Source organism: Loa loa (assembly GCF_000183805.2).
Source record: "Loa loa unplaced genomic scaffold supercont3.7, whole genome shotgun sequence".
Taxonomy (NCBI): Eukaryota; Metazoa; Nematoda; class Chromadorea; order Rhabditida; family Onchocercidae; genus Loa; species Loa loa.
In genome coordinates this window covers 107445-132451 of record NW_018108187.1, presented here as the reverse complement: position 1 = coordinate 132451, position 25007 = coordinate 107445, and the positions used below count along the sequence as shown (strand labels likewise).

The window sequence follows — 25007 nt, the reverse complement described above, 5'->3', positions numbered from 1 at the left end:
CTTGCTAATCGCAACTTTGAAAGAGTAAATTGAAGATAATCTGTCAACAATGATAACAGGTCAAAGAAGATTGAAAAGCTTTTCTCCTTCCATCATGCGTTGTTTTAATCTTTCTTAATTTTCTTCTACAGCATTTTTTTGTCGTAGCACGTGGTTTACTGCATTGTCAGATAAATTACTGAATACAAATTTACCGCTAGTGCTAATACAGCCAGGAAAACTGTAAGTTTCTTACATAGCAAAGTTCCCGAAAAAAACTTCAGGGTTATTGCTAATCGTAAAGTTTCCGAAACAAGCATTGCTGCTAATCCTATTTTAAATTTGAAAAGCGTATGAAATTAAACTTGAAAAGTTGAGTAAAGCCGAGTTAAATATTGAGAAAAGAATGAAATATAATAATGTCCTAAATGAAAACTATCTGTTTCTCATAAATTGTTTCAATCAAACTTCTGAAAGTCATTAACAAATGAAAGGTGTTAGCTTCCAGTTATTAGTTCTCGAAGGAAAGTATGAAAGGTAATGAATATTTAAACACTAAACTGTAAAAATGATCATCACTGCTTATCCAGATAGCTCTAAGTAAATTCCGGAATTAACTTGAAAAATAGGAAATAATACGAATCAAGAAAGCATCGAAAAATTCCAAAACTATCCGATTTAAGAAAAAACTACCTTAAAATTTTGGAATTCAAATTAAAATAAGAAAGATCGATTAAAATCTAAAACCGATTTTACAACAAAAAGGATTAAATGATCCGTTTTAGAAACTGCGGTAAATACCTCTTTTTGAAATATTATCGGATTACTTTTTTATAGTTATTTACTTTTTCTTTCAAAAAAGGTCTCTACATCCCAGTGGACATAAATATTTGGTCGTCGAAAATTAAAAGTGAAACAAAAATATGATTTGCAGAATAATGAAAAAAAGGTCATATTTTCCAAAGTTAATTATTTTCAATTTTCAAGACTTGGATGCCTTACAAATGCTTTCTTACAACATTTCCTTCCTTAATACAGTAGTGTTTAGTTCGACAGTTCAATGAGGCTAGGCCAAGAATAAAGAAGGCCTCAATATTTCCTCCAAAACATCCTCAAGCTGAAGTCCAAGATATTTCAGAAGTCTATTTCATCAATAATCAAAATAAAGCGTAAAATTTAGTATTTCTTTTTTAAATATTAAATTTGAGGATGAAAACTTAATGTCATCTATGTATTTCACAATAATGTCCCATACTCAGCCCTAACAGACTCCACAAAATGTAAGGGATATGCAATATATGATAATTCATTTAAGTGTCACATTTTGATAAAATTGACGAAATACTGAGGTGATGTTTTGCAAGATGTAACAGAATAAGAATGATGATTTCTAGTTGAAATGGGAATTGTTCAGAACTTATGGTCAAGGTTAGTGGTAATGGGACAGATGTGACCATTCTTCGGGCGCAAAAGGACAAATTGCATAGCGTGGACAGGGCAGAATAGTCGTTGAATGGTGAAAGAAGTGAGAATTAAAAGTTTTCTATTGAATTTCTTCAAATTGATCTTCAAATAACTTCAAAACTTTTGTAAGCATCTTTTAAACAGCTTTTATGATACCGTAATCCGTTCTTAATAAATGTTGAGAAATTTGTAGTTATAATTAAAGGTTATAAGTAAGTGGTCGATTATATCATAACATTTGCATTTTAAAGCCTTATGACTCGAATTAGGTTGATAAGCGAGATAGTACATAGAAATAGGACATTTAAGATATCCATTCCTTTAGTACTTGACCTTATCGCTCGCTATATTCGATTTCTTTTTTGAATTTCTATTGCTTTCTCTGACTTTAAGTTGGTCAATCTAACTGGTCAGTTCAAGGATGTGTGGTATCTATTGAGCTGACTTAGACTTTCCCAATTCCTGTACATCCTCCCTTGGCAATATTCCAAAAGAGCATTTATTGCACATCCATCATTTCAATTTTTATAAAAGTTTGTCAAATTCAATTCTATTAATACATTCTAAAAGTCATTATGATATTAAGGATAATGCGCAACTGTTTTTTCAATTATAGACCTTCCAGTTTTATCAGTAAAATCCTTCTCTGACAAATGTGAAGAATTCAAGACTCCGATGGATATATTTTTTCAAGTTTGAAGTTGATAAATTTCAAAAAATTCGCATATCTAAAAGAATTTTGTTATTTCCAAAGAAATTAGAAATAAAAAATTATATGAATTTGAGAACCGAAAATTTTCACAAAAAATATTATAATCACATGAAAGAAGATGGCAAAAGGGAATTTGTGATCCATAAAGCAAGCCTGAAGATCAACAATTTCGCAATCGGTAATTCTGAACGTGAACCAATTTGGTTGCATTCCATCAAGTCCAGATTCCATATGCAATATCGCATGCCGCATGAATTTATCGGACTCAAAATTCTCCCAATTAGCAACATTTTCCGATTACTGGAAGCCATTGTCATCAGTCACGAAGGTGGACAATTCCTTTATTGACCAACTCATTTCTATGAATTAATTCATTCAATTACTTTCAATCAATTAAACATTTCTTAAACATAAAACTATTTACAAATTTGAAATGATTTCTTTATTATACGTCATATATTTTGAAGTCATTACTGAAGTATTGCTTGAAACTGTCACCCCAATACGGTTAAACAAATGATTACTTTGTCTTAATGGGTATATATTATTAATGATTGAACGACAGCTGTGTAAATAAATTGCTGTGCGTTTATAAGTGTCAGAGATTTTTTTGTAAATTCTTTTCATTGCTTTCTAAATGTTTCCCTACTTTGTGTTGGAAGAATGACCGTATTTTGTAGTAAAACATTGTGAAATGCCTCCACAGTGTCACCATCGGTGGAGACTCAAAAAGGTGACGATCGGTTGCAGTATGAAATCAATATGCGAAATATATTTCTAATATTCTTCCATCCTTTCATTCAAGCATAACTGTTTGTAATCTACCCATTCATTCACCAAATGCAAAATTAACTGAAGTAACTGATAAGCATTTTGAGTCCAGTGTATGATGGCCAAATCAATCTTTGTTTTTACCACTCTTCCCATCAGCAGCTATTAGCAAAAATCCAACAGGATAAATTAATTCAATTCTCTTTCTCACAAAAAAACTAATCCTCAGGAAAGAATTCAATTTAAATACAAGTTGTGCATGAAAGAGGAAGAACGTGAATAGTTGAGAGAAGTCTTCGTTAAGGAAGTTTGAATGTTGTCGGGGATGATATTGAGAATGGAAATTTTCAGTAGATCTGTGTTATATAACGATGTGTGGAGGTGTGCGTCTGTCTGTCCATGTGTCACCATTTTGTCACCATAGGTCCACGGGATAATGGTTCAGTCCTGGGAAAGGAACTACAAGAATAACAGAAAAAGTATAGGAAAGCTTTTTTAACAAAGAATTTGAGAGATGAAAAAAATTAATTTTGATTGAAAAAGAAATGAAAATTTGGAAAATATAAGCCAAAAAAAAAGGGTTTCGAAAACGAGCTGAACTAATCTTAGCTGATTACTTGAATTTTCTGAAGACTTTTGTTTACTGAAGTTTCAGTTTAAACTATTTAAGCTAAATCTGACCAGTCTGAGCTGAATAAATCTAAATTATTTTCTAATTTAATTATTCTCCAAATCAATTTTTCATTCGATGATTCCGAAATCCATTAATTGTGTTTACTACTCTTGTAGCTCTTATTGATTAAAAAAAGAAAAAAAAACCAGCTATGCAACGAATGCAATTTGCAATTTGTATCCTAACTACTCCTTATGAGATTCATGATTTAGTCAAATCAGATTGGAAGTTAGCATCCGATACATACATTGGATATGCTTTTTCTATTGTAATATTAGCATAGCATAACATCTATTTAATGATTAATGACGAAGATTCTGAAAAATCGGAAAATGAGATGAATAGTCATTGGTTGAATAGTGAAGCAGTGAGCTGGACTGATGAAACACGTAATAGTTTTGATATGATGAAGGATACAAGATCGATTGTTCCCTCATCTTAATTTGTGATCCCGCGTGAATAGAAACAGAATCTCCCACTCTCGCTCCCGACCAACAAATAAAAATTTGAAAATAAACAAAATCAAATATCTTAAACACTTTTTCGGTTTTTTTGTTACAGTTATAAATATGACAAATACAATTCTATTGGGTCATTGCTATCCGACTTCCTCAATGGTCTTTGGCTATGAATTGTGCTTATAATTTTTGAGATGATCTGTTACTCTTGACCATTTCCATACCATTCTTTTTCATTTTTCTCAGAAATGCAACATATTTGATAATACTAATACTGCTCAGATAGCACAATATAAAATAAAAGGACAAATAGTGTGATATCATGCGAGTTTAATGAAGCATTAAAATATATTTCAATGTTTTTTTTTCTCCGTAATTAAATTTTTAGTTTATTGGCAACTTAATTAAATTAAGGCTTGACTCTTTAGATTTGTTATGCGTAAATGAGCTCTTGAATAAGTAATAAATTATTTACTTTGTGTAAACAATAATAGCAATCATTGTGGCATAATATAAACAAATACATTCAATTTCCATTCAACAAATAATTCGAAAAAAAAATTGTTGATTTCAGTTTTTTTTATTACCTCACTCACCGAGACTAATCTAGATAAAATTTTAATTCCGAGTGTTTTTATTAGTTTATAAACTTCCATTAATCAAAAATTTTCATGCATTTCTCCTGAAGTTGGCCTAAAATTCATTTGAATTTAAATAAATTATAGAAAAAAATTAATCTAACACAAATTCCACACATTGCCATTTTGACTTGCGAACATTTTGCGTTCACTTTTTAACAAATGAAATACCAAAACAAGTAACCCAAAATTTGCGTTAAATTTAGAAATTATAAATGAACATCATTATAATCTAATGACTGCAAAGGATAGATGGTTATGAACTTTGAAATGTATTAAACAATAGAACTTTTTGATTTAATTAATAAGTATATACACTAATTTCAATGTCCTTTTTTTCTACACTCTTGCTTTGCTATACTAAATTGGATCAGACTGTATTTTATTTCTTAGCTACCGATGAAAATGCTGCAATGACAAATCTTTTCAGAAAAATTGACATAATTTGATTAAATAAGAAATGTGGAAATGCCTGTCGTTGTTGTTGTTGGATTAGCAATGCAAACTTATACTTTAGCTTCGATTAAGCTAACAGATAGCTTTTCCCACTTTATTCCATTTATTTAATAGCAAGCCTTTATAATTATTGCAAAATCTAAGACGCATCATTCAGAATGATTGAAAATTGAGTTAATAAATTGATATTTGATTATTACTTATTTTGCACAAATGAGATTTGAAACATATGATTAGCATGACTATTTTAGGAATTTAATAGTGCGAGTTAAGAAAAGAAACTGTGCTGTATAAAAAAGGAAGAAAAATCAAAAATATTGTCATTGGATGGATAAAATAGACAAATATATTATCAGAGTTTGAATGCATCCAAATATAAGTGACAATATCCAATTGATAAGTGCTGAAAATGAAAATCTTCTAAGTGAATTAAGGACATTCTTATTTCAACTTAGTAATGTAATGTGTTTGAAAATTTTGTCGGAACCTTTGTGAAAAACGGTACTTTTATTTGTTAATTATGATGATTAGAATTATAAAAATTTGTCATTTCTGAAATAGCAAGAAAAAATGCAATTATCTGATTCGTAATACGTTATCTCAGTCCGGGAATGATTATTTCAATTATAGTTGAAATTGATTAAGAATAGTAGCGAATAATAGTGATAACAATTGATAGTGTTAAGGTTCAATTCAAACTGTAAAATGGAAACATAGAACGTCAATCTTTGTATTTGAATCTGTTTATTTGAGGTGAGGTGAAATAAGCAATGGCAAAAGTAATAGTAGTAGAGAGTTTTAATTCAAAAAGTGATGCATTTACAGAAATATAAGTGAATCACTTTGACTGTTTGTATGCTTATAAATAATAAAACTTTGTTCCACCCTTTGCTTATATCTCGAATGATAGTGTAATGACGTGGATCATTTGTTCTATTTATGTATCGACCGGTTCAAGTTAGCAGCTTCTATGGAGCTTTATCTTGTCAATGTGTACACTACCGCCCCTAAATGTTTTCGTTTTCCACCACAGAAGATCTGAATCTGATATTATGAGATTCGTTTCCATTTGAAAGAAATGAATTTAAAAACAATTACTAATTGCATCATTGATAGGAAATCAAAATATGTTACAGGAATATCCAATAATAACTGATATGATTAGAAGTAATCTTATCAGCGCACAGATGTGATATCAAATGGCTATTTTTGGTGCATAATTCATAAACATTTTGTTGTTAAGGTTAGTAACATAAGCAAGTTTAAAAAATGTGCAGAATGTTGCAATAAAAAAAAAAAACTGATTGTAATGTTTCAGAGGAAAGTCGTATTATCACAATATATTACTAGGTAATCAAACATAGGAATTTTGAAATTCCAATTTTCGTTTAAGAAGAAGTAGTGAACTATGGTTGTAAAACCAGCAATAAAGTTTCCTGAAGTTCAGAATCGGATCGTTTGTAAGGTGCTGGATCAGGTTCATATACCATGTACAACAACAAACTCCGAAAATTTGGGCACAGAATTGATTGTTCTTTAGGGTACAGCATTGATGATATGTCATTCTTGCTATTTTATAGTAAGAGATACATTCCAATAGTTCCTCGTACCTGTGTCGAGTTATAGTGGATTGTGAATTTTAATATATTGCTGAAACAGAAGTAATAGAAGTAGGTGTGAAAAGCATTCATGTCACATCTTGAAACTGCAATATAATTGTTGAATTAATTAACATCATTTAAGGGAACCATATTGCATTTCAAAAGAGTCCTACAGTAGGATAACAAATTCAGAATAAGCGCGATTTTGTTAATGATTCGATACTAAGAAATGAAAGATGAAAATAGTGGAACGTGGAAAGGCTTAGGTAATAAAAATTCCTGAGAATATTGTTGTAAAAACTTTCTTGTTTTAACCTCACAAAGAAGTCAATCTGGGAAAAGCTCATTTGTTGTCCTACTGTAGTTGTTGTAAACAACTATTTCTTTTTTTTTCGATATTTCTTTTTTCATAAAGGAAGAGTACAATATTTTATGCAAACTTTTTATTTTTTCAATGATCGTATGAAAAAGAAATATCAAAAGCTTACGGTAGCATTCGTGTCATCACGTCGGTGAGTGTCGTTGGATTTTTGTGGTTCATCGCTTCCAACAAGTACAGCTGTCATCAACAGCATTATTATAATTCTGGAATTAAATACCCTTTTTTCTATATCTTACTTCATATACCTGACTGGCATAGATGGAGCACTTACTGAGAGATTTTATGGTTCAAATTTTTTTTACTTTTCAACTTTCCATGTTTTCCTTTTGCCACAACGGGTTAATTAAGAAGGAAAATGAAGAATGATCAGATGAGGCAACTGGAAACCTATAAACTAGAATTGTATTTTTTTTTCACAGTGAAAAATGGTCTCTGTAATGTACAGATTTCTCAACTACAAGAATTATAAATTTTAAGTAATGACCGATACTCACTGAATGTCACTGACCAATAGTCGTCAAAAACGAAATAAAACGGAAATCAGTAAATTGCGATTAAAGATTAGCATGATCGATAAATTATTCTATTAAAATTAATTTTTGCTTATTTAATCGAATTACTGCACTTTAGGTAACGGTTGGCTTGTTGAAGCAGTCAATATATCGTCTGCTAACTGGACAAGGAGAATGACCAATCACTAATAGGTTAATTCTCATGAGAGCAGAATAATACTCAACATTTTACAGCAAAGAATACCATTTTAAGTTTTTTTTACTTTTTTTTTGTCAAAATATCATAACGTTATTGTTAAATTATTTGATAATTGATTGTTTAATTGGAGATACGTGCTGATAGTGATATTCAAACAGATTTATGCAAAAGAAAAGAGAAACTTACGCAGATAAAGCGATCAGAAACGGTTGATTAAAACCAAAAGCCGAAAATGAATTACCCATGTGCAAGGAAGGGTATGTATAAGAAACAAAAGGTGAGTGACAGTTCAAAATGACATTGATTACTATGTCAACGAATGGATTTCATAAATAGACTAGTAGAGAAACATGTATTGCAAAGAATATACACACTCAGATAGACTCTAAATTCTATCTTAAACGCTCCTCCCTTGCAGCAACTAGACAAGCATGCAAACTGCGCGCTAAATGATAGAATTGATTCTTTTTCATCGGTCTTTTTTTCCACTCAACATGGTGTGTTTATTCGATGACGTGACATATGCAAGGAGAAATTGCAGGCACATTCTTTCATCTTTCCACTTCAAATCAACTTATACATTCTTGCCAAGTTTTTAAGATTCCAATTCCTTTTTACGCATTCTAGGCTTATTTTCGACTTCAAATGATTGTTCGTTTTCCTTCTGATTAACATCAATGTCACATCATATCTAACATAAATTAGCGAATTGATCAGTTTGAAGTCTGAAAGTGATAAAATTATTAGTGAGACATTATCAGTTTAACTATTATACAAGTTTTTTCCATGGGCTAATATAATATCATTTAAGGAAATACAGTTTTAGATCAGTTAATTTGTTCACTTCATAATTAATAAGCATTTAGATTAGCTGATATGATAAATAAATATCTTTACTTTTTATTCATTCACTAAGAGGACAATGCATCGATGCTTATCATCAATCCGAACAAGTCTAACTAGTGGATGATAATGGACTAGCAGAACTCATAATCAGCTTACTCTACGATTAATGCTTAGCAAATGAAGCGAGCAGTCTTATCATTCTTTAGAAAATTTAATTCTTCAATGTCAGTTTTTTCTTTTTGTTAAATAAACACAACACTTATTATGAGAATTTTTATTGTTAGGTATGCAAAAAGTGGAATACGTTATTGGGGTCAGAATTAAGACAATCAATACTGTAATTAGTCTCCATGATATTCCTATTTCTCGTTCTGCCTGTGACGGTTTAAACTACAAAATTATCGCTTCTCTATCGCTTACTGAATTTTTTATGAAAAAAAAAGAAATGATTTCTTGGATATGAAACTGAAGTGCTAATTAAAAGAAAACAAGAAGTTCTTTATATTAATCTCCCTGCCCAGTGAACTGCTCAAATCTGGTTGTCATCGAGTGTCTACCAATTTCGGCTATATTGTCATCAGATATCTTTTGATCTTTTGCAATTTACAAGGGAAATTAAATGAAAATATGAATATCTGAAAAATCAAACAAGACAATTTGCCTTCAAATTTCAACTTTCAAACTTGAAAAATGCAAGATAACTGCATTCAAAATTTTGAAGGGAATGTTAATTATCTCTTATTAACCTGAAAAAATCTTTGTCCAAATGCAATACACTTTGGAATAGTTTGTACTAGGATGCTCGAGAACTTCATTCTGGATGTTAACCAATGGCATATTTTGCTACTAACTCCTGAAAACCTACTAAAACCTCTCGATTACTAATAATTTAGAAAAATTCAAGGTCGCATGTCCTCTTCCTCCTATTCATGCTGTGTTAATACTGATTGTTCTTCCAAAACTGTTTATCCTGCCGTCGAAAAATTTACAATTTTATTGCACTGTTGGTAAATTTGAGAAAATCTTATAAAATTTCAGAAAACATGAGAAAAAGCTTCAAACCAAATAATTCCTCGATAGTCTTTTGTGTACCACAAAGAACAATCAGTCACTTAAATGCCAAAATGGGAAATTAATATAAATTGATTAACAGTAATATCGAGAAATGAGTGAATGTATTGATTGAAAGATGAAATGCCAATGTATCACAGGATCATTTCTTACCTTTCCCGAATATATTCAATTTCGGTTTTCGAAAGAACTTTGCTCTACGGAAATCATACACTGATTACGACGGCTACTCGTCAACCAAGAGATCCGGTTCGGTTTTTATTTATCCAAAATTCATCAACAGAATTAGTTGGAGTGGATAAATTGCACTGTAGAAGCTTCGTAAACAGGAACCAATTTCCGGTTTCCGTGAGATTGATCCTTTTCCCTGAACTGGATGTCCTTCCCTTCATTCAACCTTTTTGGGAGAAAAGCTATTTTTTATTGTCTTGAACATCGAATCCAATGCCACTCGAAGATCGCATTCTTAAATTTTGTTCGAAGTAACAGTTAATTTTTGAAGTGCATTAAATCATTCCATGTAAATCGTCCTTATTTCATCTATCTTGGTAGAACAGGAAATGCTTTATATTGTGAAACAACTACCAAATCAGAAAAATAAACGGCATCCACCAATCCCAAATCTTATTCTCAATATTACCCTTAATGTCGACAGCTAAAACCGGAAAAGCTGTTAAGCTTCATGCTAATTTATTATTATGAATACTGAAACATCCTTTTACATATTGTGATGAAGATCAGTGAATAGATGTATGGACGTTTGATAATGAAATAAAACCCATTAATTACACGAACATTTTGATCTCAGCTGAGAGGAAAGAAGTTGGTAGTGCACTTTAGCTTCCAGTTTCAAATACGTACGCTGGGGAATTTTTGTTCATTCTAAAAACTCTTGAAAAGAGTAACCCAAATTAAGTGGATAATTTTGAAACTTCTGCAAACCCCAGATACACTTGCCATTATTTGAGAAAATCTTATGTAGAGTAATTAGAAAAGCCACCCAGTTACCACTCTTAGTCAAGTAACATTAAATCAGCTGTTTGGTGATGAAATAAAAATTTATAGAAATAGAATTTTATAGAAATAACAACTGGATTTTTGCAAAATTCAGGAAAGCCGAAAGCATAAATAAACCAAGTACGAACTGGAAATGGACAGTGAAAACAACATCAATTTTATTAGTTCAGCAATTAAAAATTGAAAACATTCGGAAAAAAAATAACAACGATAAAACGATAATGGAGCAACAATATTGAAATAGACATCACAAATAAGCTACTAAATATTGCGACCGAGAATACTTGAATACCTAGTAGTGCGGGTCTCTCAGTGGAGATCCATAAGCGACACTAAATAGGACTATGGACGGGACTCAAAATGTAAGGCGTTGAAGAGTTTCATTTTCAGCTTCTTATTAGAATTTCAACAGTGAAAATGTTTAGTTTTAGTTGGTTTGAATACAATTTCAAAAATATATCTCACTTAGTTTGGTAAGATCAAAGTACCGCTAATTCTCAGTAGTACGGTATTCAGATTGGATTTGGTAAAACAAAAAACATTATGTTTTATTAAAAAAGTGAAAAAATGAAACAAAAACTATACTTTTCTTTCGTGAATGCAAAAGCAACGCTTGAACAATTTCTAAACAAATTTTATTAAAAACGTCTCAAATAAATGCATGAAAGATTTTAGTCACATAAAAACATAATTCGGTATATTAATGTGCTGCAAGAAACAGAATGAACCTTAGAAGTTTCCAAATTCGCCATTACCACCAATATTTTCTTATCAAAGTTTGAACTTCTTATTAATAGCATCCAGAGGATCAACACGTTCTTGACCATGTATACCACTTATAGGCTCCTATACTTCTACATCAATCAAGGACCATAATGATGTTTCACCAAATATATTTGTGCTGCAATTTTAAGCACTAGATCGAGCATGTTTCACAGGCGCAATATTCCAACTTGATCCTAAGTTAACCGTACCATTTTCCAAACCGTAACATTCTGTAGCTTTGAATGATTTAAAATATACGCTTTTTATTCCTTACATTTCGACTTCATAATTAAACTCCCCCCCCCCCTCCCCCGGGAGCAACTTACGATATACAATCCGTTATAAAGTTAACAATAGCAACTACAACAAACTCGCAAGCTTGATTATCGATAACACTAGTGACAAACATAAAAAAAGTGAAAATTTACAACTATTATATCAACTTGAGTAAACTGACGTTCGGATACAGCTTATGTAGCAGCTTATTACGTATTCGAATAAGCTAATGACCGATCTAACAAGCAAAATCATTTAATGATTCAACAACAAATTAACAAAATCTTATACTATACAGCAAACTGTCTCTTCTGAAATTATTATTGCTCAGTTCAAGTATGTACATTATTATAATTCAGACTTAGTTATATCAAACATGTGCAGATTTATATAAATTATATCCCAAATCTATGGAATTGAATTTGCATAAAATGTCGTAAAACTTACTAGCATCGCTCGATGATGTGCCCCTGTCATAATTTTGCATATTGCTGTCGCTTAAAGCAGTTCGAAGTCTAAACGAATAATGACTCCCATTGATTCTATTTCGTCCACGGAAATTACCTCTAAAACCTCTTGTTATTTTTAGTGTTGCTATAATTACCAGAATTATGGAACCATCCCAGGTATCTTTCTCTAGACCACTTTTGAGAGGGAAAGTAATCAAGACTGCAAACATCTGTTCTCAATCTTATCCCCTCATAACTCTAATATCCTGTTCTGTGATTTCAAAAAGCAACACTTCTTCCTCACTTTTCTCTTGTCCTTCTTCTATTTCCTCTTGCACTCGGTTTCTATTTTTTTTTTTCCTTAGCATTGTTTCCTTAGCATCTATTTCCTTAGCATTGCTTCGAATCCTAAAACAAAATCAAGGCTATGCCTAAGTCACTGCACAATCAACTCACACAAGAAAGGCAAGAAATAAAAATCATATTATTTCACAAAATTAAAATCTTGCACATGATAAAAATCCTTCACCCAAGATATTAGATCGAGGATTTATATTTACCATGACAAGTAAGTTAGGGTAAGGACAAAGATCGGTTTAGAAAGTCTGAAAAATTAGAACCATATATTCAGGAAAAACAGATGAGCCGTGATTTCTGCTCCAGGGCCAAACAGGATTCACTGCAAAAAGTCCGCACCAACAAACTTATTCTGCATTAGTATTGACCACGATCGGACATGATTTCAACTTTTTTTAAAATTAAAAATGAGGTTGCAAATATTAATTGGACATTTACAAAGCTGATATTTAATTATAAGGACAGGGCTTGCAGGCAAGATTTAATCAGGTCAAAAATGAAACTTTTGTATACTGGTAAATCTATGTTTTATGTTAATGTAACTTCAAATTATTCCAGAAATTACCTTCTGATGTAGCTTGAGTGGAAAACTGTTTCAATACCATAACATCTTGCTGCTCCGTTCTCAAGACTTCTTCATTTCCCGACCAATCAAAAGGTGACAATATGATTTTAAGTGGCTTACAATTATCCTTGTGAACTTTATTCGTTGATTCTGGATTCAAAGCATTAGTGTTTCAGTACATGGTTGCAAAGCAGTTTGCACATTCATTTTCAGAGGGATTCTGAAGGAAGTGAAAAAAAAGAATGGATATACTGAGAAAACGGAAATAATAATAATAACTTTAATATTGCAAAAATATTTAAGTTAATTTTATGAAGATCAATAATTAATATAAAAAACGAAATAAGCACTAAAACTTGCATATTATCTAATCTGATATAATATTATTACCATGATACTCCCACCTTTCGGCTTCTAAAAAGAAGTAACTGAAGTGTGTTATGTTCGAAATTTGTTTACATGACATCACTTTGGTACGGAGTTCAAAAGGGTCATTTTTGTCATCAATGATTAGAAATCTATATTTCTTGCTTTTAAGAAAATTTATCTCAACTTTTTCGGGAAGGGACGAAATGCTTTTTTTCCGAAAAAAACAAACAAAGGCGATGGGAATTTAATAATATCCAAACTATGAAAAAAGTGTATTAACAGACCGTTTGCTCATCAAAGCTGTCGCCTGTTTCAGTGTATAAACACATCGCTTGTCGCGACAATAACAAATGTTTGGATATCAAACTAAAACTCATTGATTTTAAATTTATATTATTGCTTCTCCATGGGGAAAAAACGAAAGTAATACAATTAAGCTTAGCTTATCTTCCCAATTCGATGTTTAATCATATAAACACTCTTCTATTTTGCTTTTCTCACTTTTTTTTTTTTGCGAAAATCATGGATGATTTCATGATGATTTGATTTCATGACCATTTAGCACTCTCCATATTCCAATGCATTCTCCCTGAATGTACTTTTCTCAGTAAAACTGAAGTTTTAAAAAGTGAAGTTGGAGTTTTTCTAAAGTAACTGAAGTGGCATTATGATTGAAATCTGTTTACATGACTTTAGTAGAAAGTCGGGAAAAGTCATTTTCATTGTTTTGCGCAATAAAGTAATTTTCAAGTCAATTTTTACAAAAATTAGTCCTTAAGAAAAACTTTTGTTTTGAAATTTCTGTTTTCTGTCTCACAAAATCCGTATTAGCAAAAAACATTTTTTTGGCGGACATTATATAAAAATTAAGAAAAGTGATCGAGAACGATAATGCTTAAACTGTCTGCGTTTCCACAAAAGCTTAATAATTTGTCAACAAATATCATTGTCAACCCTTACAAATATTACAGTCTTTCCCTTTTTTTTTTCTCTCTCTCTCTCTCTCTCCTCTCTTTCCAGCAGAGAAAAATGTTTAAATGGTTCAACGACTAATGATATAAATTCAATCGAACTTAAAATTAAAGCTAAAATATGAGATTGAGATTTGAATCCAATCCTTTGCTGGATACAATTAAACCGGATGAGATGAATACATTGGTTAAGCAATAATTAACTTTAAAAAGAATACATTTGCAATCCAATTATTTCATATGTATAAAAATCTCATTATTTTTAAACAGTTACGATTATTTCTATGAAATATCCATCTTATTCTGGCAGCATTCTTTTTGAAAAATCATTTGTAACATCGAAAAGTTCAAGAAAAACCGTACGCAAACATTTTTCTCTATCTTTGGATTCTAATCAAATGCTTCATATCATCTATCATAGACACAATAAATGTAATACGATCTAAGAAGCGGCTATTAGAAAGCAAATACTACTAATAAGACAGTTTTCTAGCCATTCAATTTTGAAGCCGATGACTGTGTTGGATGTACGATATTGTAAATGATGACGCTGCAAATATTGTCGCTAATAATTCACCAACAGTGGAATTTTCAGAGACTTTAACTATAAAGTTGGAAAAAAAAGTGATATATGTTTAGTTTGAGTCCACTATGATGAGCAAAAGCAAGTATTAAAAATTATTTAATGGCTTATAAAATTCTCAAAGCCGACATGCTCCTATCGTTTCAATAAAAATAAACATGAATCCAATTTACAAATTGTTATTACAATATTCCTTTATTTTTCCTCAATTTTATTGACAATTAGAAATAAATAGTGTAGGTTATATGGCAGCAAATCTACATGCAGTAACAAGAATGAAAGTTTTATCAAGTACTGGTTCAACAGGAAGTCGAGCTAAAGTATAACCAAGTTTAGTTAATTCATTGTTTGAACCCAAAGCTAACATATTTGCAAAAAAATAATTTAAATAATGAACAAATAGAATTTTAAAAAAAGATGCAAATATAGGATAGGGAAGTGTTACAATTCTAAAATTTGGAGCGCCGAACTGCTTAAAGATTCATTTATTCATTAATAATGCATGTAACCAATAATCATGACAAATAATGGTCTACTTCCATAGAGAACACTTCGAACTGATTCATCCTGTAAGTTGGAACGATTCCATATTATGATATTAATTTAAACCTTTTTGTTCAAACAATCAACTAGGAAGGAATATTTCAGCTTCAATAATAGAATCGATCGATGGTGGATCGATTCCTTTGGTCAGAAAATCTAATACAATAAGTTTAATCATTAGTCCGATTTCATACAATGGAGTTTTCAGCATTTCCACTGTACGATGTTCTTCCACTCTTTACTTTAAAACCAATTAACATAATAGTCTACAAAAACTTTGCTTTGTTTTCTAAATTTATTTAACAATGTTTAATAAACTTCATGACAGTGTTTGAAAAGAAATGGAAGTATATTGACAAAGTATAATGTAAGTTAATGAAATGGATAGATGATCGCAATTTCAAATTTAAAAAGAAAAAAAAATGAAACAGCTAGCACGAACGTCAAAGACCTGTCGTTTATTGCAAAAAATAAAAATTGAAACAGATTTAGAGCAAAAGAAATGTGTACGTTATCAAACAAATCAAATAAACTTAGGCATAATTCGAAGTAATACTGACGAACAATTAAGGAATTCAAAAAAAAAAAAAATTAAGAAGTGATGAATGAAAAACGACAGCAGAGACTTTGTATTGACTTTTGGAGTATAAATTTGGAGTCCTCATTGATAAAATGATCTGGATAAATATAAAGACTTAGGACAGTCTGAACCATAGATAAATTCTGTTATGATGAAATAAAATCAAAAATTAATGGTGGACCTAAATCCGAAACTTTCAGAAGGCTTAGATACAATTTTTTTAAAAACCACCTTCTACTTTTCACAATCCACTGGTTCCCAAAAATGTTGTAAATTTTTACATACATAATAAATTTTTAGTTTTAAAGTTTCTAGTGTAAATTTCTAATTTCAATTTTTATTTTAAAAAAAAAGCAAATCTACTTTTCTGACATCGGATGTCTAATATTCAAAAACACTGCATTCTTCCTGACTGGTTAATTGCAAATGCAATGGAAGGATAGCAAATTGTAACTCGTTACTGAACAAGGAATATTATTTTCAGAAAAAAAAAAAGATCTCCATAGTATTACTTTCGTCGTAGCACAGATTCCATTTAAAACTTCCCTTTCATTTATTTCTTCACATTGAGCTTTCTAAGGAGTATTCCATTCTGTTAATCTATAATCGTCAGCGATGAAAATAAAAGAAACCCGAAATTGTGTACTTAATCTTTCCACCGTTCATTTCTTAATTTTTTTTTTCGAATTCAATCTTTCAAATCCGTTTAATAAATGTGTAAAAACAGACGCTTCACGAAAAAACCATGAAAACTGAACCGAAGTAATGGAATACAGCAAAACTACGCAATTATTTTGAATGAAGACTGATTCGAAATTAATTTTGAATAAGGTAGTCTAGTTAGGATAAAAATATTCAAAATCTCTTTCCCAGCCATAAGCAAGTAGGCAATAAGATTGCAAACAATTCCAAGAATCAAAAATGCTTCTAATTCAAACCAAACACAAGGAACTGTTAAACTAGCTCCTAAAATATAATATATTTTACCTGGAGTTATCAGTACCAATACCGCACATATCATATCTCAACAATGCTTACTTGATTTTTTACAGAGTTCATTTAAATGCATCTTGTTATTGTCAACCATTTATCTTCCACATATACTTAACCGCAAATCGACTGCTTCCAACTCAAAATAATTCTTTGATATCTTCTTTGTTTTAGCAGTACAAGATTAAACTGCAAAGCTAAAAACTAAGTTTATCAATTATCTGTTTCTCCAGTATCCATAATAAAGTACTCAGTCAACAATTGAAATTGGAATCTACAGAAAAGAAAAAATGCTGCTTCAAGACATAATATTATCACAAATATCATTTAGTACGATATTTTTAATTCATCATGCATAAAGCACTTGAAACTGGAATAAAAACAAATTACGGGCCTTCAAATGCAAATGACAAATTGAGAGTTTGGTACTGGTGATTTTGGTCATATAAAAAAGTCATTGTGTTGACAGAAAAAAAAAAAATGATAAATGTGAAATCGAAGAAAACTAACTAGCACAATTTCTTCTGCTTTTTGCTTAATATGACAATGTTGTTCCGTTTTTAGCTCTGATAATAGAACAAATAACTGTATGTCTACTGGATTGCCAGTTACCAATTGTTCAGCTATTTTCTTCTACTTTACTGTCAACCTACCACTGCACTCTCTCAGCTAAATCCAGAATTGTTGTCTCTAACATGAATGCTTGAAATGACACAATTATACAAAGACAGAATGATGGGAAGAATGTTACTATTGAAACAAATTTATATCAAATATTTCATCAGTGGCGTTTACTATCAATTTATAAAGGATTGTGTGTTTTAAATGTTAAAATGTAACTTTCAGTGCATATGAAAAATACGAAAGTAAGAATCATAGGAGTTCAACAGATATTAAATAAATACTGTAATGCATAAATAGTATATCAAATTCAATGGGATCTTTAATTACTGCATTGATATACATGTATCGTTTATGATATAACGTCTAATTCAATTACAAATAAAATGTGAAATAAAAAATACGGTAATTTTCGAAAGCTTTGTCAGATTCAGTAATTTGCATTGAACAAGAAAGTGCGCAAAGTCTCGAGCATTATTAGTAGTTGCATCGTTTTTATTCGCCAAAATCCCTAATCTCATATGGTTTGCATTAATGAATTTTCCTAAATATTGAATGAACACCTTATATGTATATAATAGATTTCTAATTAACACTTATTCTACTTCATACCTTATTTATTAATGTAAATTGGATGTTAATGCGAAGACTGTATAAAATAAATATTTAAAATCTGGTATATATATTAACATCTGAATCGTGTTCCTCCACCATAACTTGCCAATGACATAGTGTTGTAGTAGGATGGTATAACAAGTTTTCTTTTTCAGCATAGCTTTAACTCCCTAATATCATAACACCTTGATTTCCTAGACAAATAGATGGTAGTATTTTAGGATAGGCATCTCCTCCTAATTTCTACAGAATAAACGTTTTACCTTGTGCATTAATAGAGTGGATATTACTCAGGTGCACAACTACACGAATAGTATCTATCTTACGTTAACTCCAATCCATTGCAAAAGAATATTTATTCAGTTACCACCAACAGGGTCAATTTATCCTGGAAAAGAGTATGGATGGAGAACACTGATATGAGGTCATTCTTTCCTAGCTTGCCCGGATACCAAACTATCTTTCGCCCTGTTGAGAGTACAGAAAGAAATGATATATTTGTCCTTGTCTATCTCTAATTGGAACTCTCTCTGGTACTCAGAAAGATATATTTCTTGATCTATGAACATATGTTTTTAACTCCGTATAGTTGAGTTAAATTTTCCCATTGCCTTTGAAATCCCACTCTTTAATCACTCAGAATGTTCAGTACGTATGTCTATGGGAAATTTCGGAGAGTTAAAAGACCAGGAATACCACTGGATGCGACACCATAAGGGTCATTCGTCTGTTTTTAGTTCATGATGGAAGTGCAGATTTGAATCCCATTCCATTTTCTATATCGCAATGTCCAGAATGGAAGTTGACATTATCTGGGAGAGCACTAATCATACTGTCTTCTCACCATATGATATATCTATATGATACATAAACTTTTATTTGCGAACGGCTAGTACCTACAGTACTACCAAACCACTACGGAACTTTACCGGATGATACCATTTATCTAAAATTCATACATCCTTTTATTTCTTCTTTCCCTTCTGTCCTTCTTTAATACTAATGATTATGGTTAATCCATGTGATATGAAATAAAAGCGAAAAGGGATAATAAGGAATTGTTGGGTATATTGGAGAAGGTGATACCTTGTGATTTACAACCGTTCACAATTTATCAAGTAGCATGTTATCATGATTAGCACTTCATGTGAAAGTTGTAATAATGATAATAATGATACTACAGAAACAACAGAGAATATAGAAAAAAATAGAATTCGATATAAAAGACAACAAAATATAATGGATTATTAGAACAAAATATATATGTATATGCGACAGGTGCTATTAAATAATTAACTTAAAGATAGCTAATAATTAGCTTAAAAATTGTAAGCAAAAGAAACACTGGCCATTAACACTTTTTTAAAAATAATGCCGAAAAGAACTTAAAGCGGCCGACAATTAATACTAATCAATATTTATGTTATAACAATCAATACTTACTTCATACCAGCTACAATTTTTAATTTTCAATTATACTTGAAAGAATTTCACTTTATAGTTGTTATTTCGGCTGATAACTTTCAACGAGTTGAACTGAGTAGTTATAGTAGCCATTCCCAAAACGAAAGGCGGGAGTGCCGAATTCTTAAGCTTCAAATATAACCTTGCTCAGATTTTAAGATTCTACCATCAAATTTAAAAATTTTTTAACTGAAATCTTCGTCTGCATACATTTTGAAAGAAGGATAAGCCGAAGTAAAACAAATGAAGTTCTATCAATTGTCCAGTTCATAAAAAAATTTTTAACATTAAGCAGACAAACAAGATAGCAAATATTATTACAGCAAAATAAAACAAATCGAAACGGAAGGTGGGTAACTAAAGATTAACCATTTGCGTGATTCCGGAGATATTGTGGTGTTATTTGTGATCCATAAAATCAGCTTTTTTTCTCAATCATCTGAGATTCGGCTTCTTTTCTCAGTTCCTCCATTTCATATTTTTCAAATGCATTCTTAAGATGCTCTTCTACTTCTATGATGCATGGCATTGATTCACATTCCAAACAGTATATCCAATTACACCGGTCACATTTCCACTGCAATAGATCAATCTAATCACATTATTCGATTGACTGAATCGCCGATGCAAATTATAATATTCTTTTCATTATAATATTCTGTAGATAATGGTTAAAGTACGGTAATTATGAATTAAGAACTAATTACAAACTTAAAGTAAATGGAATATTTGCAAGTGTTGCTTTATCTTTTCGTCGGACGATAATTTTTTTTTTCTCTTAACATTTGCTCCTACTAAGGAACAAAGTTAATTGGAAAGCCATGATTCAAATAATCTTCACTGAAATTATCGAAAAATTATATGTTTTGAAACTTTGATTTCGAAAATCAATAAGTAATGACCAAACGGCGGCAAGTTCCAGCATCGGAATCAACGGTTTTCTGCTGTCCACAACTGCGACATACACCTTCGAATATATCCTTACCGTTGTGTTTTAAACTATGTTTTCTGGAAAATTCTCATTGTTCATTTTACCAATATCTTGGAGGTTCTAGTCATTCGTGATCAAAGTGCATCTTTGTTTTGTATTTTACACCAATGTCATTTTGACTAAAAGATGCTTGACTTAATTAGATTGAAAGATTTTACCAAATACATCGTGAAATGAAAGCAACGAACATAATGATATTGCAAATGTCCTTTGTCATTTCATTGTTCACTGAACCGTTGAGAAATTGTGACCGAATCATTAATTCTTTGGTAAGATTTTCTCGAAGTTTTGAGCTAAAAAATATCAAAATGAAGTTCCATAAGAATCATTCAAAGTACCTTTAGCTCTGGAATTGCTTGCTTTGATAAACAAATACAAAACAAAATATCAGTTACTGAAAAGAATTGTCCTTATCTGATCCAAGAAATCAGCTGTATCCATGCTGATACTTTGTCAATTTCACAAAGTATTGATTGATTAGACTTCACATATATCATGAAGGATCTACTAGATATCAATGAGAAAATCACATAATTTTTCACAAAGCTATTTCAACACATGAATGGAAGAAGTTTGTAAGTATTTCTTGTTTCATTTCTTCTGCAAGTTAAATCAGAAGATATGCTTACTCGTAATTATACATAATTGCTGTTTGGAGCAATTTAACCAAGACATTGTTTCCATATTTGCGAAAATTTGCTCTCAGTGCAAAGTACTCGCAACTAAGCTGCAAATTTTTCAAATTGTATTTATCAGCCAAACGGGCAAGTGCTGGAATTGATTGCACTGAAAATGAATTCTTTGAGTAATACTGAAAATTAATACTGCTAACATAACAACACACAATCCGCTAAGCAGTAGTTTTCATCGTATCATTCATCCTCACACGTTTACATGCTTCTATACCGCACCACTCCATATTCTCAGGGGCAGTGAAAGCTGATCAGCTTTCGCACGAAGAAATCCTGCAGTCATTCCGAAATGAGTGGTGTTGGAGTCAGGCTAATGAAACCAATAGCAAAATTTGGGAGTCCAGCTTCGTGGCATGGTATTAAAATTTTTTCCGGAAAAAAAGGTCAACAGTAAGATAGAATACGAAAGCTCGTTACACATTAAACATGACTTTTTGTTTAATTCGTATTATTTGAACTGTATGAAGAACATATTCGCCTAGAACAATTTCTTAAATAAACTTAACAACTGATACCCCGAATGATTCGTGGATATATGTCGTAAATTGTAGGGCAGGTAGATTGCAGCATGCATGCAATATCATCATTCTTATCGTGTAAACGACTGCAGCCGCGAAGCCCTTCTACGAAATGATTACTGGTTGTAAGAAGCCCGAAATAGAGTGATTTCTGAAATGTGCGAAAATCTGGTATTCTCTTCATTAGTATTTTATGTTTTGTTCAAGGATTTCTATTAGGTTTGGAAATAACTTTCAATTTTTTTGAATCAGGAAAGTTGTTACGTACATGCGCCAAACCTGACTTCGAATCAGTATAAAAAGGGAACTTTCATTTGTTGTTTATAGCAATTTCCTTAATACTCATTTACCTTAGACATTTCAATAGGGTCAATATAAAATGTAACATCGCCAACTTCTAAGCCGAAATGTCTCCTTTTGCTCTGTCGAGTGTAATCAGTCTGCAACCACAAATAATTTTCACTAATAAAGATTTCTCTTCTCTTAAACTATGGATTCAGAATCTGCTTCGACTTCGAGATTTCGGTTTGAAAGTAGAATTTGAATAAAAATTTTCAATTTACCAATAAAATGCTTGGAACAAGATTTTTTATATGGGCTAGATTTTTGCTACAAACTAAGCGGATGATTGAACATCATAAAAGCTTTAAATTTTTATGTATGAAACAGTAAAACAGTTTACTTCTAAATTTGTATCCCAGTAGTCTCCGTCCAGTTGATCACTGTCATCCACTTGCATCGTTCCATCATTCATCTTACATCAGTGCTACCTAGTAGTGTATTATTCTGTTGGTAAGTGCACTGTTAATTAGCGATGGTAGTAGTTGGCAAACTACAAAAAAAAAAATGTCGTTATTCCTCGAAATGTTCTCGAAACATTGTTATTTTACAAAGCATATTTTATTTATCAATATTATACAGATTTTACTATCGCATTAAATGTGTATAAAATACAATTCAGATTTAGAACATAACATCATGCCGTTGTACAAGGATGTAGGGTGCATATGTGGCACAAGTACTATTGATTCGTCCCGCAGTAGGATCTCAAACGGTATAACCTTTTTCGACAAGTATGCAGCGATAGAGATTGGCAAGGATGCAAAGTAGAAAAACATCTGAGATCTGTTCGAAACTTGCAAGATTTATTAAACGAATACGACAACCAGAAAGAAGTGAAACTCAAAGTAACAGGTATAGAAATGGCAACAACGATAAGGAGGGTAGAAGATTTGAATTAAAGCATTGATGAAAGTAGAACTTCCAACTCCTACTCAAATGCAAAATACGGAAAAATATGCTTACTTGAGTAAAATAGTATTGATAACGAAGATTTAAGATGCGTCCTGCTGCTAGCATCGGAAAAAAAATGAACTGTGGTGCAGTAAAGATAAGGAAGATATCGATATCGGAAAAGGGAAACTGAATATGAAATGTCCCTTTGTGTGATTGGTATACACGAATTTCTCGAGTAGAAATCGCGGACGATTATTAGTGGGTGAATGAGTGTCATTATTACACCAGGTGAATATTCGAGAAAAGACTCTTTGACAAAGAAATTCAAGAATGGTCCGAAAATGATATCAAGTGAGTCGAAAGTAGTTGCAATTTGTGGCAAATTGCTTGGTGCAGGTAATAGATTAAATTTCTCAGAAAAAATTTTGCTAAATTTTGTTATGTGTCAGGTGGGAAAATTCCGGAGATGCAACATTTTCTGACAAATAAATGATGTTGAATGATCGGAAGGTGAAAGAAAGAATTTGTTAAAAACAAAATAAGATATGCTGTCACCTAGCTGTAGTTAACAAATATTCTAGATAAAGCTGTCCTACCTAAATACCTCTATGTAATTTGATTTCCGTTCCACATCCTCCTTGATCAATCCGGCATAAAGCAGAGGTCATCAAAATGGTCCTATTGTCAATCTTATCATAAAGAAAAAGATCAATCACATTTTTTAAGTTTTTTCTTCATCCTCTTAGTACTAACTTAATCACTAATGCCATATACTAATAACATAATTGTCCCAATTATAGATTCACTCTTACTGATTGTTGAAGGTTGTATCAACAGAGCCGATAATCATAACTTGTTGTCATTTATTATGAAATAATGCAGTGACTAATGGTATGAGGATTTAAGAAGCAAAATAAAAAGTATTCCGAGCGCATAAGTTACAATCAATTTGCAATCTGTAGTAAGAGGACAGAAGAAAGATGAAACTTATAGTAGCGCACAAATATACAACTTTCTTGCGATATTTTTTGACTGATCTTAATGACTAAAATTGATTTGATCTTGGACAGCATATTCTCAAGCTTGTTGACAGTGCCAAAGGCTGAATGAACGGAGCGCATTTGAGCAGCGCGCACTTCTAGAAGCTTCAAATAATCAGGTCTAGATATTATCACGCCAATAAGAAGTGAAAATTAAATGAAATTTTGAAAAAAACAATGAATTCATAAGGCGCTGAAATTATTATGCATAAATAACGAGAGGAATAAATTTTATGCGTATTTCTATAGATTTTATAAGTTTCAGAAAACAAGTATCGAAAAACTGCGAAATGCAGTGATACTTCTTTACATGAGATTATAAATAATTCTTCTAGCAAAATGTTTGTGACAACCGCCAACTAGAATGCTGTCGTATCATAGCATTTTGAGGTATCGTCGAAAAAGCGTTACTTCTAAGCATACATTGTACTGTTTGATGGAATAAGTTGGCAAAAAAAATATGTCAAGTTTTAAAAGATGGAAAGGCCACATGTTGCGTCGTTACACTAAGCTAAGTTTTTGATGAAATTTCAGGAATATCTGAAGTGATAACAATATTTAGTTCTCTCTCATTTTCTTTTTAAGACTTCCCTCTGTTTAGGA

The 25007-nt window shown here is 31.3% G+C and overlaps 5 protein-coding genes across 5 annotated transcripts; 1 reads left to right on the top strand and 4 right to left on the bottom strand.

The window, feature by feature from the left end:
- Positions 1–2263: 2263 nt before the first annotated feature.
- LOAG_04224 (hypothetical protein) lies at positions 2264–4041 on the top strand (the record flags this gene model as incomplete). The annotated part of the gene is made up of 3 exons (XM_003139761.1): positions 2264–2483; positions 2836–2888; positions 3883–4041. The coding sequence occupies 3 exons, from the start codon at positions 2264–2266 to the stop codon at positions 4039–4041; spliced, it is 432 nt and encodes a 143-aa protein (XP_003139809.1).
- A 2797-nt stretch (positions 4042–6838) lies between these two features.
- LOAG_16537 (hypothetical protein) lies at positions 6839–8090 on the bottom strand (the record flags this gene model as incomplete). The annotated part of the gene is made up of 3 exons (XM_020449191.1): positions 6839–6856; positions 7241–7337; positions 8032–8090. 3 exons carry the CDS (start codon positions 8088–8090, stop codon positions 6839–6841), a joined length of 174 nt encoding a protein of 57 aa, XP_020307311.1.
- Positions 8091–11688: 3598 nt separating this feature from the next.
- LOAG_04223 (hypothetical protein) lies at positions 11689–12499 on the bottom strand (the record flags this gene model as incomplete). Its single annotated transcript, XM_003139760.1, has 2 exons — positions 11689–11774; positions 12268–12499. The coding sequence occupies 2 exons, from the start codon at positions 12497–12499 to the stop codon at positions 11689–11691; spliced, it is 318 nt and encodes a 105-aa protein (XP_003139808.1).
- A 2474-nt stretch (positions 12500–14973) lies between these two features.
- Positions 14974–17253, bottom strand: LOAG_04222 (hypothetical protein; the record flags this gene model as incomplete). The annotated part of the gene is made up of 4 exons (XM_003139759.1): positions 14974–15081; positions 15410–15474; positions 15745–15893; positions 17225–17253. 4 exons carry the CDS (start codon positions 17251–17253, stop codon positions 14974–14976), a joined length of 351 nt encoding a protein of 116 aa, XP_003139807.1.
- Positions 17254–20310: 3057 nt separating this feature from the next.
- LOAG_04221 (hypothetical protein) lies at positions 20311–22882 on the bottom strand (the record flags this gene model as incomplete). Its single annotated transcript, XM_020446540.1, has 7 exons — positions 20311–20504; positions 20830–20935; positions 21107–21211; positions 21548–21704; positions 22126–22279; positions 22479–22568; positions 22811–22882. 7 exons carry the CDS (start codon positions 22880–22882, stop codon positions 20346–20348), a joined length of 843 nt encoding a protein of 280 aa, XP_020303135.1. The 3' UTR covers positions 20311–20345.
- Positions 22883–25007: the final 2125 nt, after the last annotated feature.